Source organism: Euprymna scolopes, chromosome 24 (genome assembly GCF_053919585.1).
Source record: "Euprymna scolopes isolate OS-2025 chromosome 24, ASM5391958v1, whole genome shotgun sequence".
NCBI classification, from domain to species: Eukaryota; Metazoa; Mollusca; class Cephalopoda; order Sepiida; family Sepiolidae; genus Euprymna; species Euprymna scolopes.
The window spans coordinates 12,555,103-12,576,117 of NC_136505.1; the positions used below are offsets into that span (position 1 = coordinate 12,555,103).

Consider the following 21,015-nt stretch of genomic DNA (forward strand, 5'->3'; position numbering starts at 1 on the left):
ATTGCTGCCATCTGCCGAGTATTCGCCGAGTTTCCACCACTTGTGGAAAAGGCATGCTCCCAGTTCTGGACCCGTAGGTGATTGAGACTGAGGTGGCTACATTGAATAGATCAGACCTACTACATAATCAAGTTACCTGAATTGATTTTTTCAATAAAAGTTTTAAAATAAAGCTGAAGTATTGCTTTCTTTAGGGCGACAATTTTATCGTTCCATCCTGCATTCCGTTTCTCTTAAGAGAAACGGAATGCAGGATGGAACGATAAAATTGTCGCCCTAAAGAAAGCAGAGAAACAGAATGCAGGATGGAACAATAAAATTGTCGCCCTAAAGAAAGTAATACTTCAGCTTTCATCATGTCGTTGTGTAGGCGGATTTAACTGACTTCCTTTGAAGGCAGAAGTTTCAAGGGAATATTCAACGGTCCCCAGTCGACAATATCCTCATTTATCATAGCATGACACATTTGTGTACTTCATCCATCTCATCTCTCGAAACTGGTATAATTTCATCTTCAGGAATCAGAAAAAAGATCAGAAAATTTTGGAGTGAGGGTGGGAATATAAGAGCCCACGTACTGCATGCGGCTCTTACAAGTAACTTGTACAAGAAGAGAGCACACTTTTTATATTAATAATTAAAATGGAACGTTTTATATCAGATTTTGTATAAATGTCCATGAATTTATTAAGATCAAATTAATTAAATGTTTATGTACAAAGGAAATATCAGTGTATACAATACTCAAATGATGAGGACGGGAACACCATCACAGACGACGAGCAGTACATCAAAAGAAGGTCGAATAGCACATCATCCGATCTTTCAGTATTTATCAATAAATGAATGTTGATATACAGTTTTTATTTTATTAACTTCTGCTTATAGGTTTTAGGTCACTTTAATGACCTTACTCCTTCATTTCAAGGACAAAATACGCCCTATGCCCATAGTGGAAACTCACTGACCACCTTTATAAACCTAGTCAAGTAATAAATAGAAAGGGGAGGACAATAGTCCGAAGTTAAAACAAATGCCAACAATATTTACATCTAATGTTTACATGCAAGAGCATCTGGAAACGATCATATCTTTAAATCGTTTCGTAACAGTTACGTTGTATTTGCTGTTATATAACATCTGGAGTGGCGCCATTCGGATGGGTGAACAGAAGGGTTTCGGCAAGTCCACGTCAGGCACTTTATAGAGCATATACATGCTGCGCATATAGGCGTGATTGGTCCTGTTGACGTTCTGCAGGTACGCTGGACACAGACCCCAGCAGTAATTAGCATAATATCCGGGCGGCTGGAATATTACATGCTGCCACTGCATCTCTGCGAAACTGACGTACCAGCTACGAACGTGACAGTTTACCGGGTAAGAAGAATTGCTGGTCGAACTGCTGGTCGAATTGCTGGTAGAATTGCTGGTAGAATTGCTTCTAATTCCATTGTCGACAGACGATGTCACTGGGTTAAGCAAAACAGAGTCCGTAGCATTGGTGCCATTATCGGCCAGGTATGAAGCATTCGCCCCGGCTCTCATTCCGATTACTGACAAGCTGTCTTCGTAGAGTTCTTCATCCTGTCCGGCTGTCGCATTCTGCTCTGTCGAGGCCCGTCGTTTCGGTCGGTAGTTCTTGTATTCTCTGCCCTTAGGGAAAGGAAGTACGTTTTCATAGATGACCAAGAGAGGGTGGTTTTCATTCTCACTCTGGTTGGACTGGCACGGTAATGAAACGTTCTGGTGTCGGCTGTTGGATGTCTCGATGCTGAAATTCAGTATAGTTTGCCTTTGAGCAAAGCTTCTTTGGACCATCTTTGTGATATTGATTGGAAAGCAGGATCGGTTATTCTCCACTGGAACACGCACATGAATTTCTAAATAGAAAAAAGAAAGAAAAACCGTATAATTATACAGGTATATATTTATACTAGCAGGCCGTCTGGCGTTGCCTAGTCGTAAAATAAGCATAAATATTTTAATTCACACAGAAACTAAGATATGTTCATGCGAGTATTATGTTTTTTCTAAATAGTTCACTTTTTGAAAGTAAAAAAAAAAAAATACTCGAGCTGAGATCTAAACCAAAACCTACAGACAGTGAGTCAAGTACGATAACCATTAGGGCATCTTGACATGACTGAAAAAAAAGTGTTTTCAAACCTACTTATTCTTAATATAAGGAATCGTCATGTGAACAATTAACGCACGCGTATTCGTGAAACAGTTGAAAAACATAAACTCCCTTCCCACACGTACCAATTTTTCAGTTTTGACCCTTTAGCAACCTTTTTCCGGATGAAATCTGATTAAAAAGTGTTCCACATTTCTGAATACCCTATATACCAAATTTCATGTCTGTAGATCAAAGATTTGTTGAGTATATAGGTTGAAAAGTGTCTTCACACACACACACACATTCTCACTTTTATAGATATATTAGCAGGTCACCCGGCGTTGCACGGCCGAAAAATATGCATAAATATATTTTAAGAAAATGAGATAGGTGCATGCGAGTATTATGCTTTTTTTTTATAAACCGTTCACTTCTTGTAAGTAAAAACATTACTCGAGCTAAGATCAAAATCAAAACCTAAAGACAGTGAGTCAAGTCCGATAACCATTAGATCAGCTGGACATGATCTTAAAAAGTGTTTTCAAACCTTCTTATACTTTACATAAAGAAGCTGCAGTTTTTCACGGCCGTGCATGCACATTCGTGAGACAGTCGAAAACAAGTAAAAATCCGATTACTCCCAAGTAACAATTTTTCAATTTTGACCACTTAGCAGCTCTTTTCCTGGATTAAAACTGATTAAAAAAGTTGTTCACATGTCTGAATACCCTATATACCAAATTTCAAGTCTGTAGATCAAAAATGTGTTGAGTATATAAGTTGAGAAGGGTCTTGACACACACACATAATCTCACTTTTATAGATATATATAGATAATGACAGCAAACATAGGCGTGTCCACCTCTCTTTAATAATCACGTATCCGAATTTAATTTTTATAAGCAAAGTAGAGAGGATTCTTTCTTTTTTTTTTAGATTGGCGTCACCACTTATCAAGGCCGAGAGGCCACTCAAGGATAAGGGTTAAAGAGTGAACAGTAGTCAAAATGGCAATATAGTAATGGAAATTCGGTAAATTTGTTAACTTAAGTGGAACGGCGCATCAGAAACTTGTTCACGTTGGACTTGAAGACAACCATATTATAGACAGCTGGAAAGCAGGAAAACAGAAGACAATTCCACAGACGTGCAGTTCTAAGAAAGAAGCTTTGTTCATGGAATCTATGTTTAGGTTTAGGCACAGATAAAGACTGGGGGGAATTATTGATAGTGTTTTCAGCTAGATGAGTGTTTCTTGTGAAAGTTTGGCAAGGAAGGACCATAGATTGAAGCTCAGTCGAACACTTTCCATGAAAATAACAATAAAGCAGAGACAAACTCGCAACATCTCTTCTGTGAGATAGAGGTTGCAGGGAAGAGAAAAGGACATCTCCCAACGAGGCCAGAAAGTCTATTTGGAACCCTATCAAAGCAGGGCAGCTCCTTTCTAGCAGCTCCTGTCCAGATGGGGCAACAGTATTCCATCCTTGGACGTACCTGGCTCTTATATAGATAGAGAATTGCATCAACATTGAGATATCTACTGGATCGATAGAAGGATCCAACCATTTTTCCAGCGGCCTTGGTAACAGATTTGATGTACGTATTCCACTTAAGGTCAGGAGTAAAGGTCAAGCCCAGAAGCTTGTCAAAACCTAAGGACTCCCCAAGACGAGAGCCATTCATATTAATTGATGCAAGATGGGGATCAGAACGTTGATGATGTAAAGATAGAAGTTTGGTTTTAGATTCATTTTAATAATAGCTGCTAATAATACAAATAAAAGAACAGAAAAATGATGTATGTAAAAAAGAAGAGGCTTCAACAATATATGATCATAGTCAAGAAAAAAAAATCATTTAATTGGAATGCATTATTGAGATGAGTATTATTTATTCATTTATTTATTGCGGACTATTATCTTCATCATTCTTGAATATTGTTTCATGACGTTTCGGCCAACTATTTCTCTGGCCTTCGTCAGGTGGTAACCGCGATGGGATAGGAACTTCGAATCTCCTAACTGCATTTTCAGCAATTACTACCTTCCATAGTTGTTGTTGTCTCACCACGTTCCAATTAAATAATATATATACCATTCAGATAATAAACGTGGATTTATAAGACCAAAAAATTCAACCTTGACCGTCCTTCGGGGCCTGTGGCGCAGCGGATGGAGACGTTGAATCTCTATGGTTCCAGGTGAGAAATGTTTGAAGATAGTGGTTTCAATTCTACTGAAAGTCGGCCAGAGGCTTACTTGGCCAAAACGTGATCTAAACATAAAAATATTCGCTTATTATTTACTCACTAGGAGTAAATAATAAGCGAATATTTTTATGTTTATTATTATTATTATTATTATTATTATTATTATTATTATTATTATTATTATTTACTCCCTAGGAGTACTCACACAAGCCATCATCAAAAATTGCTCTTTGAGAACAACTTGTGGTGTTTCCTGGAGTCTCAGTGAAAACAAGTCTTCCTAGATTTCCAGTACTCTCCACTGCTTTCGATAACCTTCGCAAAAGAATTTGCATTATCGCTACAGCCACTTACCATTGATTTCTCATTGGCGGCGACCATTAGTCTTCAATGGAGTTTGGGTAGCAATAAGCCTCTGCAAGGTCCCAGTCTTTTTTGCACTCAGACAGCAGAGATCTGGCTAGTGCTTTCTCCTCGGTCTGTCCATCCTCCTTGACCTTCCTTATTATTTGGTGTGGTGCCCGTTTATGGTGGCACTCACACACACAAATTATTATTATTATTATTATTATTATTATTATTGCAACAAAAATGATAAAAGAGAGAGTTTTATCTTCTTTTAATTATCGATTAGTTTTGTCTTCTTATCGATTAGTTTTTCCTTTCTCTTCAAATAAAATAAACGCTACTATTATGGGAACAGTCATAGGTTTATTATTTAGTTCAAATAAAAAACCATATGAAATTATTCCAGAATTTTATCCCAACCAACGATCATTGTGAATTGAGATTGATTGAAATTCCGAATATATATATATATATATATATATATATATATATATATATATATATATATATATATATATATATATATGCTAGCATGGATGCCCGGCATTATCCGGGTAATTGGAGGTGTATGTTGAGCAAAAAAAAAAAGTGGTAATAGGAAGGCAGGCTCGAACCCATGCCGCAAAGGAGGAAAAGAACAGAGAAAACCCTGTCTTTGCTATTACGGCCACCGCCAAACTGGAAGTGACGTATGTTTTAATTAAGGCTAGACAATCGAAAGAAGATACTGATATTGTAAAAATCCGTCGCTTCTGTTGAAAGTTTTAGGCAGACATGCAAACATACATACATACATACATACATACATACATACATACATACGTTTATATATGGGTAACTCAAAATTTCGACCCACACCGATTAAAAAGATTGCCCTATCTCTGAATACCATTTATGTAAAATTTCAAATGTTTAGACCAGAAATTGTCTGAGTAATTTGGTAGAGACCGCAGAGATCAATTTTTTAAAACTTTGACCCCTATCATGACTCCTTAATATTTATTGTTTTGGGCTCAAATCAAGTTATTAAGTTAGATCCATGCCCAAGGAACCTATATCTAAAATTTCAATTGTTTATAACCAACATTGACGGAGGAGTTTGGTAGAGTTCTCAAAGATCAAATCGTTGAGCTTTGACCCCATAACAGCCAAATTTCTGGCCGAAACCCGATTACAAAGATTTTCCCAAACCTTAGTACCCTGTATATCAAATTTCGCGTCTGTAGACTGAAAATTGACAGAGCTATTGCGTAGGAAAATGTACACAGACAGACAGACAGACAGACAGACACGTTTACTTATATATATATATATATATATGTGTGCGTGTGTGTGTGTGTGTGTGTGTGTGTGTGTTATTTTTTTTTTTGTTTTTGCGATACTTGAATGAATTCACTTATTTACGAAAGTGCATATTTACCTTAATGCAAGTTGGGAATAATTTTCCCTTTGACCAATTTGGTACCCCCACACTAGGAGCGGTATATATATTATTTTTAAAATATAATAATACACTGACATGTGTTTCATCGTCTCCGACTCATCAGAGTGGCCGAATCTAGCGAGATTATATATATATATATATATATATATATATTAGAGGGAATTAGATCTGGAGCCTAAAGAGCAGAGTTTATTTTAATGTATTATTGAATGTATTAATACTATTAAAAGAAAACAATGCACATTATACTGTAGATATATGTAACTCAATAGGTATAGGTACCCTAGAGCTATATTAATATTAAGTAAAACGATTCATAATTGTGAATGCAAAATCAGTTTTAAAAGGTAAAAACAAACAAAATCAAGTCGATTGTACGATCGTTTCGGAAACGACGTTAATTTTATTGAAATTGACAATAAGTGCTGACAATAATTTGACAAAAGTTTTGTCCTTAAAACATAGTCTCCTCATCAGCAAAATAGGTAAATAGTAAGTTAAAGACACCAAAATAAAACTAGCATTTTAGTAATGAGTAAGGCAGATATTCCTTATTTAGCTCCATTGTAAAATTTGTTTTAAGTTCAGTCAGTCCATCTTTTGCCATGCTGTTATATCTTGTCTCCGAATCAAGCACTCGTGAACAGCATGCCAAACGCCTCAAAAATAAAATTTATTAATTATCTTTGTTTGAGGTATTCTGTCGAAAAATAAATTTTATATGCAAATTTTAATTTGCGGTTCTCATATATGCTTATATATATATATATATATATATATATATATATATATATATATATATATATATATATATATATATATTTAAAAGAGTGTAGCCATCAACAATTGTGGGGTTTTTTAAAAGGTTTTCATCATATTTTTATTTAAAAATATTTTTATAACGCGTTTCGAGCTTAAGGTGTGCTCTCTTCAGATGTTTTCGTAAAAAGTTTTTCTTTAAAATGGAAGTTTGTAGAGTTACCTCCGCTGATATTAAATATGTTTTTCAGAGTGATGTGTAGTCTCAGACATTCTGACTCCAACTGTAAGTGTTCAAAGTGTCCGGTCAAAGTTATATTCAAAGAGTGGCTTTTGGTCCATTTGGTGAAGGTTTTTATGGGTTTTTTAGGGTTCTTTTTAAAGACTTTCTTTCCCCATGTATAGCACACACTCACACACAATCACACACGCATACATATACATTCATGTACATGTACACATGCACACGCACACGCACGCAGAGAGCACACCCTAAGCTCGAAACGCGTTATAAAAATATTTTAAAATAAAAATATGATGAAAACCTTAAAAAAAAAAACCCACAATTGTTGATGGCTACACTCTTTTAAATATACATTTTTTCTCTCGTTGGAACTACACAACCATCACTTTAAATATATATATATATATATATATATATATATATATATATATATATATATAGAGAGAGAGAGAGAGAGAGAGAGAGAGAGAGAGAGAGAGAGGAAGGGGATGGTAATTTAACAGAATGATGAGATAGCAAAGATAAAAATATAAATAATCTAACATATAAAATTAAGTTAGTCGGTTCTTGAAGTTTAGCGGATGTAACTTTGTTCTAACGAGTGATTTATTTTTATCTTTCCACCATATAATCTACGCGAAGTTTTTTTTTTTGCCCCGGTGGCCTGAACAGAAATGTGGATTTACGCCTTTAATAAAAAAAAAAAATCACAATTTTCGACATTTTCTATCCATCTCATCCATCAGATAACCAATTATATGTGTTTATAATAAATGTTAAATCCATTTCTTTTTTTAACTCGTAAATCATGATAGTAATTATATTTATTTTCTTTCGAAGAACTACTTTTACTGTTTTGACAGAGATATGATTAGGGCTAGACAACAGCATATTCTTTTCATTGTTTTGACTCTTAGTGTGCATCTGTTGATATCTTATATGCTTTTATATAGAGTGATGTGGTTCTCGGTTGATTAACTGTGTCGGATATACACTCGAAAATCAAAACAATGAAAAGAATATGCTGTTGTTGTGGCCCTAGATATGATTAACTGAGCGACTTTTATTTATGTATGGAAATCAGAGAAAACGAGTATACTTACTACTGTGTCGGCGGCGTCTCTTTGTCGCCATTCTCACGGTGATGTTGACGAATTCTGAAGAAGGTGAAGCGTCTTCGGATGCAGCATCGTCTCTACTATTTCCAGTTGGCTCTTCACTTGCGGGACGCGGACACATATAAAGCACCAATTCCACGTGAGTGATATTCTCTCTCAGCGGTTGAGACGTTGTATTAAAAATCAAATAACCATGGCCATGTCTTTGCCATTTTTCTTTAAAAAAACAAACAAAAAGATATTTTTTTCTTACACTTGAAATATGGTATTTTCTAGTTACTAAGACAGTGACATTTAAGGGGAAAAGGGGCGGGGGAGGAGGAGACGAAGAAAAAAGAAAAAAAAGGGGAGAGTAGGAAAACCAAACAACATTGTTGACATATAGTTGCTGCTGGAACTATAAATACTTATGGCAGGTGCTCGACTGAGCTCCAGTCTATGGTCCATCTCTGTAAAACATCACATACACTTCTAACTGCAACTACCGCCAACAATTCACGCTCTCTCTATCTATGCCTCTAAATGAAAATTCCATGAACAAAGTTTATATTCTAGAAACCTTAACATAGTGTTCTATTGATGCTCGTTCTTTGGTTACTTTTCGTAACCAAATTAGAAATGACCATATGTATTTCTATGCCCACATCTGTGATACAGGTGAGTGTGGTTAAGTGCTTAACAATGCGGACTGACAATCTGGGCGCGCTAAGTTCAAATCCAGTTCGTTCTACAGAAGTACTTTCACTGAGGGATGTTGGCAACCTTCAATTGCGTAAGTACTTGATGTCTTTCTAAACAGAATTCTCATTAGAAAGATAACGAAGAAACGAATGTCGGCAGTAATAATCTGATTTATTCAAACTAGTGGAAATTCCACGGTAGCTGAAAAATTTTCTAACACATAAATATAATGAATAAAAAAAATATAACAAATAACGGATTTAAAACAAATGTTTATCAAATTCTTTTTTTTTTAACCTTTTATAGCTAAAACGAATTGATAAAAAAAAAAGATTTTTTTTCCATGGAAAGTCAACACACAACACATTTTTTTTTCTGAATAATTCTTTAATATAAATTATAAAGGAATTCGTTTGTACATTAAAAAAAAAAACTACAATACAAAGAACTTGCCGTTGCCTCTCAACATGACTTTTTGTTTAAATTATAAAAATATATATTTGAAACCTTAAATCTTTTGAAGAGGAAATGGTTTTAATGATTTTTAACTGATAAAGAGTGCGATAAAGGGAGGTAATTCGTTTCTCATTAATTAATATTTGTGATGATGATGGTTTTTGTGACACTGGACGTACAGACAAGCAAATAAATATTTAGATGATGCTCATCATCAACTACTACTACTACTACTACTACTACTACTACTACTACTACACCGCTATCGGGAGAACAATTCTTGCTTCAGTATGAACTCGTTAGCGGTGTCGCGTTAGATGTCGTGTAAGTGACAACGAAAAAAATAAAACAATATTAGATTGACACAAGTCGTATAGTATACAACTGCTCGAGAATTTGTTTCTGGATTAGACGTAACGTATACGACGATTTCCAACCACTTTAGAGTGATGGGAATGAGAAAAATAAAAGACCCTTCAAAACTTTTTTTATTTTTATTTTTTATCGCCTCTTCTTTCTTTTTTTTCTTTAACTTTACCCTTTACCCTCTATCCCTTAAATATATTTCATGCGTCTTGGATCTTGCCTTTATCCGTGCCCCTTAATTTTACTCAACTTGCCTTTATCCGTGCCCCTTAATTTTACTCAACTTCTAGTTATTATCACTATTATTATTATCACTATTATTATTATTGATACTATTATTATTGTTATTTTTATTATCGTCGTCATTGTTATTATTATCGCTACTATCATCATCATTTTTATTGTCATTACCATCGTCGGTATTACTGTTGTTATTATTAATATTGTTATGGTTAATAATACAATTCCCCCTATTACTCCACCACGCCAATCATCCATATCCAAAAATCTATTTTTGTCCTGTTAAACACTCCCAAAGAACTTGCTACCCAATCTCTCTACCTTTGCTTTATAAAAAAAGAAAACATAGAAACATTGCCACATATTACCAAAAAATATAGTATACTTTGAAATCCAGGTATTATAACCTTATAACTACCCACCCAGACTCACCCTTTTCGCCTTAAATCGCCACCATAATACCCCTCCCAAAAGTATACACTAATTCATAGTGCTGTTGTCATCTCGCTTGCATCTGTAAAAAAAATGCCCCTCCATAAATAATAGACACCTTACACGCCGTTAAAATAGAACCACCACACATCCAGTTAAGCCCCATCTTTAAACCTGAAACATATACTACATACACTTAAGACTATGATAAAGACTCTATACACCTTTCTGCATTACAATATATATAATACGCTCCTCCCTTGTGTTTCCTTTTTAAAATTAAATATGTTTTTAACTCTTTTTCAAGATGTTTTTAACATGTTTTATTAATCATTTGTTCATATATATATATATATATATATATATATATATATATATATATATATATATATATATATATATATATATATAGTCATCCACATACAGTACTATTTCACAGCTCATCAGTGCGGCTTAACATATAATATATAATGGTATGTATGTATATATATATATATATATATATATATATATATATATATAATGGTATGTATGTATATATATATATATATATATATATATATAGAGAGAGAGAGAGAGAGAGAGAGAGAGGGAGGGAGGGAGGGGATCATTTATGGCTTCTCTTCCTCGAATCGAGTTATACACAAAAAATGTTTCTTCGAAGTGGAAGAGCTGAAGGGGGGGGGGAATATGGATCATAAAGGATAACGTTCTTATCTTGACTCATGGCGCAGTGGTTAAAGTACTTGTAAAAAAACAATTAGAAAAGTAATATTCTCTCGAAGGTGGAAGGTTCAATTCTCAGTGTGGCCGACCGAAAACACAATTGCGAATTACTTAGCACTATCCAATCATAGAACAAGACATTTTTTTTTACATGGTAGTCACCACTTATCAAGACTCGGAGGCCACTCAGGGATAAGGGTTATTACGTGTACAGTAATCAATGGGATAATATCGTAGTAATCGTTAGTAATGGAGATTTGATAAATTGGATTACTTAAGTGAGCGGTTCATCAGGAATTTGTTTATGTTGGACTTGAAGACATCCAAGTTGTAGTCAGGTGGGAAACAGGTGAACGGAACAGAGTTCCACAGGCGTGCACTTCTAAGAAAGAAGCTTTGTTCATGGAATCTATGTTTTGATTTAGGCACAGATAAAGAGTGGGGAAAATTACTGACAGTGGTTTCAGCTAGACGGGTGTTTTTCGTGAAAGATTGGTGAAGGGAGGACCAGAGATTGGAGCTCAGACGAGCACCTGCCATGGAAATAACGATAAAACAAAGACAAGCTCTTCTGTGAGAGAGGTTGCAGGAAAGAGAAAAGGGCACCCCCACTAAGTACGAAGTCTATGATACCTTCGTGAAGTAAATAAAGGGTTCCGTTCGAAATTCCGTTCAAATTCCTGAGTTCGACAGAAACATTCCCGAGTTCGACAAGATACGCCTGAAGAAAGTCGGAGGTTACATCAACATTGTGAAAATGATACTGAAGATGAGGACAGTAGTCCGATGAATCCAAATAATACGAACAACCAATCCTCATCTCAAAAATTTTGTGTATTGATAAAGCATTGCTTTCTGATGTACAAAATACTGTTCATGCGGATTGGTAAGAGTTGTTCGGAATCTTCGCTGTCTGTGGTTTTACTATTTACGTACGGCAAATTAAGGCACGGCAAATGTCTCCTGTTAGTTATCTATTCGTGTAATATTTAGGCATGAAAAATAAAGGCACGGCAAATTAAAGCACAACTGGGTTTTTTTTCGCTAAAAATCTTTGAAAAAATAAACAAATGTTTTTTTTTAGTGTTTGATTTTTTAATAGTCCATGTTTACCACCTCCCTCCTAAATGACAACGAAAAGTAAATATATCAACAAATAATTTCATTTTCTAAAATCTCCGCCAGTAAGTCTGCAAAAAATTGTTTATTTTTTTACAAAGATTTTTAACAGGGGGTGGGGATAGTATGCCATTACACCTAAATTAAAATGGGTTGCTTCTTATTGCGCTTGACCTAAGAATCCTAGATTGTTCAAATGACGTGCCTTAATATTACACGAAATGAGAATCAACAATAGTCATTTATCGTGCCTTGTCGTGCTTTGATTTGTCGTACATAAGCTATAAACCCCTTCTGCCGGAATAAATAACGGTTAAGATGTGACAGGCTGACTTTTAAAGGAGGGTCGTACAGACACAGATGACCCTAAACACTCAGGTCGTCAATATTCGGCAGTTAACGAACTCGTTTTGTCTGATTTAAAATCGACGTTTGGTGAGATAGCAGAAGAGTTTAAGGTATGGGAACAGAGCCGGCCTTAAGCATAAGCAAACTAGGCAGTTGCCTAGAGCCTCCGATTGGTAGGGGGCTCGCACATGAATCATAAGAAAAAATTATACATAATGCGAATCTATATATCTATAAAAGTGACAATATGTGTGTGTTAGGGCATTTTAAACCTATATACTCAACGAATTTTTTATCTATATACTTCAAATTTGGTATATAGGGTATTCAGACACTTGGAAAACGTTTTAATCAAACCAATAAACATTTACCATTTTATCTTTAGTAGAAATAATGGAAAATTAGTTTTAAACAAAAACAAACCAAATAATAAACAATTGCAAGAATCGTTTTTGGCATCAGAAAACAGGCGCATTTTTCTCTGATTCCGATACCGATTCCAATACCTTGAAAAGTTCCGGTTTTCTCTATTCTCGATTTCGATTCCGATTAACCATCCCAACACTAATCGGGAATCGGAAAAATTGGAACCGTTTGAGGTATCGGAATCGGTATCAGATTTGGAAAAAAAAATTGTGCCTGTTTTCCGATACCAAAAACGATTCTTTTTATTGTCTTTTTTATTTGATTTTGTTTAAAACAAAATCTTCCACTGCTGATAGTAATGATAAAATAAATATTTATTGATTTTAAAATATCAGTAAAACTAAAATCTATAGATCACCTCCCCATAAGTGCGTTGTCACGTTTGAGAAAATATCTACACATTTTACATGTGTTTTACGGTAATCGGGGGAAAAGCACACTATAGTTAAATATTTAGAGATTTATAAAGCATCGGAATCGGAATCGGTAATTATATCGGAATCAGGAAAATGTTGGAATTGTTCCATCACTAATATATTGTATTTTGAGGGAAGTGGTGTTTGATCAACACTGCTAGGGAGCCATGATTTTAGATACTGTTTTGCTTTTTAATCACCGAAACAGTGTTTCATGGTAAACAACTGATGATCCCTTTAAGAACATTGGTACTATTGTTTGTTTATGCAGGTAAACCTAACCATCGATACAGGAAATTAATTTGCTTACTGACAAAATAATGTTCCAACGAAGGATATTTTTTATATATTGTATTAAAGATTTTGAAGAAACTTCCAAGACAATATGCGACCAGGGGGTGCATAGTTTCGTAATAACTTCCAAAACATCACACACACACACACACACACACACACACACACACACACATGCGCGTGCACTTATCAGCCAATGTTCACGCAGATATACATGCAGGGATGCACACACACACACACACACACACACACACACACACACACACACACACACACACAGAGAAATATCCACGCACACCACATACAAAGGCTAAAAGAAAACAAAACTGGATGATATACGTTTAAACTGTATATCATTGGTTTTTCTGGCTAAAATAATAATAAGGTTTGATATTGTAACCTCTTCTGCTTTCGAAAATAACATTCCATATGATTTAGTAGTAATAACATTTTTCTAGATGTCTCCCGCCACCAAATCAAAAACCCCGTTTCGTATTTAGTCTGGCCACCCCGATGTCGGGTTCAATAGCACTTTTCGATGTTCCGTCTATTTAGACGAGAAGGACCTCTGGGAGGGACTTTTGTTCCCATGTGAACAGTTTTGGAAGAAAGAGAAACAAAACATTTTAAAAGTACACATAACCAAATATTTTTTTAAAAACTTTTTTTTTTTAAATATAAAAAAACAAAGTCTGAATAAAGATAAATTGTAAGTATAGAATCAACATTGCTGCGTCATTTTAATAAATATTTTGACACTTCTACATTACACGAACGGCGCCATTTTTTTATGCGTCTCCTTAAACTACCGCCAGGTGACGCTTCTCAGTCAAAGAACAGGGTATTTTGTTACGGCGACACTTTTATTTTAATTCAAAAAATGCTTCGAAAAAGACAAAAACAAAACAGACAAAAAAAAAAAAAGATTCAATGTTGCTTTAATTCGAAAAATGTTTCATTTAAATTATTAAATTATTCGAAAAAAATAATCTAATTTTACTTTAATTCTAAAAATATCTCCGGTCATTTTCAAAGCTAATGTTCATAGATTCCTTTTAGATAATCAAGCCTTACCTAAGTTCCATCATTACTGATCATGTCTCACCATCTATCTGATCTCTCATGTAAAAAAGCAAGAAAAAATTCATGGGAAGTACTTGTAAAATAAGCTCAGTGATATAACACCGCTGTGATGTGACCGAGGTTGTAGTTTGGTAGACATCGCATTTAACACTACTCCCTGCATGGGAAAATGATGACCTTATGCAGAAGAATACGAAAGTCGTTCCAAAATAGTGTCTCCTATTTCTTATTAACTAAAACGAAAGTATTTTTTAACTAAAAATGTTGAAGAGCCATGAAGACGGGAGTGGTGCCATTAAAACGAGCGAATTTTTGTGCTTCAGAATTTATTTTCCTACATAGTCACCGCCATCCTCAATGCACTTTTGCCAGCAATGGGCTGGCGGCTGTGCATAGGCGTCCGGATCGCGCTTTGTCATTTACATCTCTGTCACCACTCTGAAATCAACGGACTCATCTAATTATTCTGACATCAACTACATCGGCTTCGCAAACGTTCAACAGACGTCGGTGAATGTTGATTGGTTCATTTATTTCTGCATGGAGGAATTCAATGTCGCATCCCTGCTTCTGACGCACGTCCATGCGTCCATGACAGAAGTTGTTTTTTTAGAATGATGCATCGTTAATATCTGCAACAAAGAGATGAAACTTTAGGCCATGAATGTTTCTGTTCAGTCATCATAACAATGCAATTTGCAATCCCCTTTGATCCATTCATCCGGAATAAAAATAGGAGATACTTCTTTTGAAACGCCCCTCGTATATCTCAATTTATAAGAGTTTAAAGAAAATCGAATGTATTGTGATTATTTGTGAACAAGGTTTCATTCTATCTCGATTAACATATGACCTTTTGGCCAGGAGCAAGGTGTGGTACCGGACTAATTGTAAAATAGTGCATATGAGCGCGTGGGAAAATAGCAGCAGCAGCAGCAGCAGCAGCATCAGCAGCAACAGCAAAGGATGGCTGGCTTGCGAAAAGATTAGCAGCAGCAGTAATTGAAAAACCGCATATGCAAATTATAAAGTGTGCACGAGAAGAAAAAGGAAAAAAGGAAAGAGAAAATGCACCACGTACTCAGGGCAAAAGAAAAGTAACGTCGAATAAAATGGATGTGTAAAGTCGAGAACGATTGGCTATTTTATTTTATAATTTAGAAAAAAAAAGTCATGTTGAGAAGAGACTAAGTTTTTTATTATGTTTTTTTTTTAAATAAAAAAATGTGAAAGTGAATTAACGTCTGTTCATTTAAAGTTTATATAAAAAAAAAAACAGAAAAAAAAACAAAATAATGTGTTGTATGTTGAATTTTCATTTAAAAAAAATCTAAATTTTTTAAATCAATTCTTTTTAGATTTAAAAGGTTAAAAAGAATTTGCTAAAAGATGTTTTAAATTCGCCAAACTTTCACAAGAAACACCCGTCTAGCAGAAAACACTATCTATAATTTCCCCCACTCTTTATCTGTGCCTAAACCTAAACGTAGATTCCATGAGCAAAGCTTCTTTCTTAGAACTGCACGCCTATGGAATTGTCTTCTGTTTTCCTACTTTCCAGCTGACTACAATATAGTTGTCTTCAAGTCTAACGTAAACAAGTTTTTGATGAACCGTTCCATATAAGTTAACAAATTTACCGAATTTCCATTACTGACGATTACTATATTGCCCAATTTCTACTGTACACTCTTTAACCCTTATCCTCGAGTGGCTACTTGGCCTTGATAGGTGGTGATGCTTATGCAAAAAAAAAAAAAAAAATAGTCGTCATTTCTTTTATTTTAGTTTTATTCATGTTATTTATGATGTGTTTTAAAAATGTTCAACCACCGTGAACTTTTAACGGGTTCGTATAGTGTACTGTATTTCGCTATTTAATCCATAGACGCGAGGCAAGTGGAATTGTAGAAATTGATTCACATGTTTTCTTACGATATTTCTAAAGGAATTTTACAGCCCATTCAAACTGTACATTTATATGTTACGTACTGATTATGTTTAGAAAGATATGAATCTGTGATTTCATTCAGCTACAGCGTACACTAGCAACGTGCTCACGACCTATAATTGTACTAAAGTTGAGTTTATGAACATTTTTTTCTCTAAGGTGTTTTTCCTGTGTATATTTTTTTTTAAATTTCATTTTTGTAATTATAACTCACTTGAAATTCGCACAAAAGTCGTGCCCAGTTGGTCTCCCTGCAATCTGAGTGAAAGCATATATTTCCTATACTTGAATCTTTCGCATTCCATTTCATTATTCTACCTTTGCAAAAATATGCGAAAAAAATTGCTTGAATACAACTGAAAACAAACGAATACTACACTGATCCACCCAAAGGAGTACGCAACGTCTGAGAAGATGGTATCATGAACAAACATATACTACACTTTTATTTATTTCTTTGTGAACTGTTATCCTCATCTTCATAGTTGTTGTATCAATAGCCCGAAAATAAATAAATAAATATACAAATTACTTATCTTCGATTCCAATAATAAAATAATATACCATTCGGTACGAACCCGACGATAGAAGACTAGATAAAAACGAAACCTGGATTTATAAGACCAAAAAGTCTAACCTTGATCTCCGTCGCAGTAGATAAAGGCATTGAATTTCTACGGTTCCAAGTGAGCATCGTCTGAAGATAGTGGTTTCAATCCTACCCAAAGCCGACCAGAGGAATAGCTGGCCACTATGAAGGTGGGACGACAACTATGAAGATGAGGATAAGAATCAGCAAATAAATAAAAATACAAATTACTCATCTCCGATTGCAATAATATAATAACATATACTACACTATCCCCAACAGATAAAGTAATGGCTACGAGGATGATTTCATAAAACAGAATTGAAGTATCGGCCTCAATTGTGTTTTAAATAGAAATATTCATTTCGAACGCACCCCTGTCTTATCAAGATGCCTACTATTGATTTCTTACTCTAGGTCTTTCTGCTTGTGCGGTGATAAAATTCCTTAAATGTTCTTGAGATGTTAGGTTGTATAAAAGTGTTAACTTTGGTTAAAATCGGACGTTTTCCTTCAATCGGATTTTTTCGATTATCGATTTTTGATACTTATCAGATGCATTCAAGTATAAAAACCTACATAAGAATACTTCCAGACACATTAAGTACCTTCGTGTGAAATTTAAAAATATCGGCCCAGCCGTTTCCGAGATCATGGAGAACGAACTGACACACACACACACACACACACACACACACACACACACACACACACACACACACACAGATAGATTAGTCTGAAAGCTAATTTATAAAACTCACTATGTTTGTCTGTCTGTCTCTATATTTTCAAACTATCTCTTCCGAAACTAAAAATCGCAGAGGGGCACTAAGAGCCTCAAAGGATTGGACTTTTTATCGGCCGTTCTTTTATGGGTCTTTAGCCGGTTAAAATAATTTTAAGGGATGAAAAAGGGGTCAAAATTGAAATAATCGTTATACAGTTTGTATATTCATCTTAGTTTATTTTTAATCTCATATATAAGCGGCTATATGTCTGTCTGTCGATTTGTCTGTTGGTATGTCTGTCTGTCTGTCTGTCTCTATATTTTCAAACTCTATCTCCTCTGAAACTAAAAATCACAGAACGGCACTAGGGGCTTCAGATGATTAGGGTTTTTTACGGGCCATTCTTATATGGGTCTTAAGCCGATTAAAATTGTTTTTAAGGGGTCAAAAATGGGTCAAAATTGAAAAAAAATCGTTAAATATTTTGTACATTCATCTACGTTTATTTTTAATTGTTAATCAGTTTATTTGCGTATCACATTGGTACAGTGGTAACGTCACCAGCTTTGACTGGTATAGTTTCGGTTTTAACTTATGACACCTAAATACTTTATTTTTTTAACTTTTGAAATCACGATTCTATAATAATATAAAATCTGGACAAATTAAAATATCATATTTAAGCGTATTTTACGCCCGGGCAAAGCCAGGCGCCCTCCCCTTCCTCGCTAGTCAGTTCATACGCGTGTCATATTGGTATAGTGATAACGTCACCAGCTTTAAACGGTACAGTTTTGCTTTCGGTTTCGATTTTAGCTGATGGTACCCAAATACTTTTTTTGTTACTTTAGAAATCACGACTCTCTAATATGTACGAAATCTGGACAAATTAAAATATCATTTTGAAGCGTATTTTGCGGCCGGGCAAAGTCGGGTGATCATCTCCCACTAATAGTATAATAAACCAAGTTAAGTATTAACAATAGTATGCTTAATAGAAGTAATGGTGTGGTTTCCACTTATGACAGGCAGTTACTAACTATCTGTGAGGAATATAATAGATAAGTCATTCTGAGTTTTCACACCGAATTTGTCATCTATCATTGATTTAAAGAATACTTAGCTGATAATAAAAATTATTTTATGCAACTGTGAAAGATTCATTTTTTTCTTTATAGTATTGATCCGGGAACACATTTCACATTTCAAAATGAATATCAGTATTAACAGTAAAGTCTACGGATCCATGAAGCAAACACCGTGGAATTTCCACGGGATACCGTTAATCTGTACTACTTCGAAGAATGAAAATAAAACCCATAAAATAATGTCTTCGAGACTAAAGCGAATATGAAGACCCACCGCAGACACAAGAAAATGTTATCACTCACCTGAAATAACGTGATATCCTCTGATCGTTTCTTGGAACTTTTCGCTGGTATCTTCTTCACCGAAAGAACCAAAAGACGTCTTAACTCGCTTATCTTGTCCTGCGTCGACTTTCAACTGCTCGTACAGATGGAACATGTAGTCCGGGACGAGCGGCTGTGAGGCGTTGACGGGGTGCGGCTGCATTTCGAAATCAAGATTGGCCAGAAGTTCATCTTCGAACATACGGAACATTATGGCTTCCATTTGACGACGCTCAGCGTTTTGGTCCTCTGATCGTCGTGGAAGCTGTGAACGAATCTGGCCAGTATCATCCGTAGCTGTTCTACTTCTTCTGCTGTTTGTTTGCCGGGCAGTTGAATTCGGTAAAGTGGTTCCAGTCTCCCGCTGGGTCACACCCTCCGAGGATGAGTTAGAAAAACTCAAGTTGAGGAAGATGAAAGTTAGGAGAAATAAGAGGCTGGTTTTACATAGTTTGATGCAGAACTGTGACATGTTTTTTTCTTCTAAAAGTTAAATTAATGAAAAGGTGTGTAATTGTGGTGAGATAGAACTGGAATAAATGGAAAACTAAAGAGAATCAGGGAGAAGAAAGAGGTGGTGGGCATTTAAAAGAAAATATGCGAATATGTGTGTGTGAGAGAAAGAGAGTGAGAGAAAGAGAGAGGAAGAGAGAGATAAAAGAGGAGGAAAAAGAAAAATATATGAAATGATGGAACGATAGCGAATTTATGGATTCGTGCGTGATAATGAGAGAGATAGAGAGAGAGAGAGAGAGAGAGAGAGAGAGAGAGAGAAGAGAGAGAAGAGAGAGAGAGAGAGAATAAATGTTTTTAGTATTCTTATAATAACAACAACAATAATAATAATAATAATAATAATAATAATAATAATAATAATAATAATAATAAAAGAATGTCTTTTTTTCTGTTAGATTTGAAATAATTTAGTAACGAGATTTGCCAAGCCAGTACTGCAATTCGGACGATAAAAAATCGGTTAATTCGATGAATATATTTCACATGTTATCATGATTAGAAAAGAAACTTGCATTTGTCAATATATAAATAATTATACAGATGGTGATAGATTAATAGATATACATATATAGCTATGTAGATAAACATACAGATATGTATGAATATATTATATCTACATTGATAAGCATACAATTATCTCTCTCTCTCCCTATATATATATATATATATATATATATATATATATATATATATATATTTATATATATATATATATATATATATATATTATGTCAGCTCCTTAAAGAACTCGGTTCTTATTGTTGATCACTCTAAGTTGAAATTAAAGTCGGTCACTTAAGCTCACATGCGCAGATCATAGTGTTATAAGCATAAAACCACTTTCGTCGTCTAGATATTTATGTAAATGTAAACTTCAACTACATTTCTCGCGCTTAACGTTCGCCGTGTGGTTTGTTCCTTGCTAATGGAGTCAGAGATGTCTTCATAGCTGGGTTCGAATCTCCCGACCGGCTGTAACCGTAAA

General features: G+C 34.8%; 1 protein-coding gene across 1 annotated transcript; it reads right to left on the bottom strand.

The window, feature by feature from the left end:
* Positions 1-876: 876 nt before the first annotated feature.
* On the bottom strand, positions 877-20,241 carry LOC145246461 (uncharacterized). Its single transcript, XM_080108079.1, has 3 exons — positions 19,494-20,241; positions 8,233-8,463; positions 877-1,883 (listed from the first exon to the last, which is right to left on the bottom strand). Exons 1-3 carry the CDS (start codon positions 19,984-19,986, stop codon positions 1,060-1,062), a joined length of 1,548 nt encoding a protein of 515 aa, XP_079964205.1. The 5' UTR covers positions 19,987-20,241; the 3' UTR covers positions 877-1,059.
* Between the last annotated feature and the right edge of the window lie 774 nt (positions 20,242-21,015).

Excerpts from the sequence above, each read along its gene's own strand:
- LOC145246461 (XM_080108079.1), bottom strand. The coding sequence starts at position 19,986 with ATGTCACAGTTCTGCATCAAACTATGTAAAACCAGCCTCTTATTTCTC. Across the intron at positions 8,464-19,493 it reads AGGATATCACGTTATTTCAG|AAAAATGGCAAAGACATGGC; the intron begins GTGAGTGATAAC and ends GTTTTTTTAAAG. Across the intron at positions 1,884-8,232 it reads GAGACGCCGCCGACACAGTA|AAATTCATGTGCGTGTTCCA; the intron begins GTAAGTATACTC and ends TTTTCTATTTAG.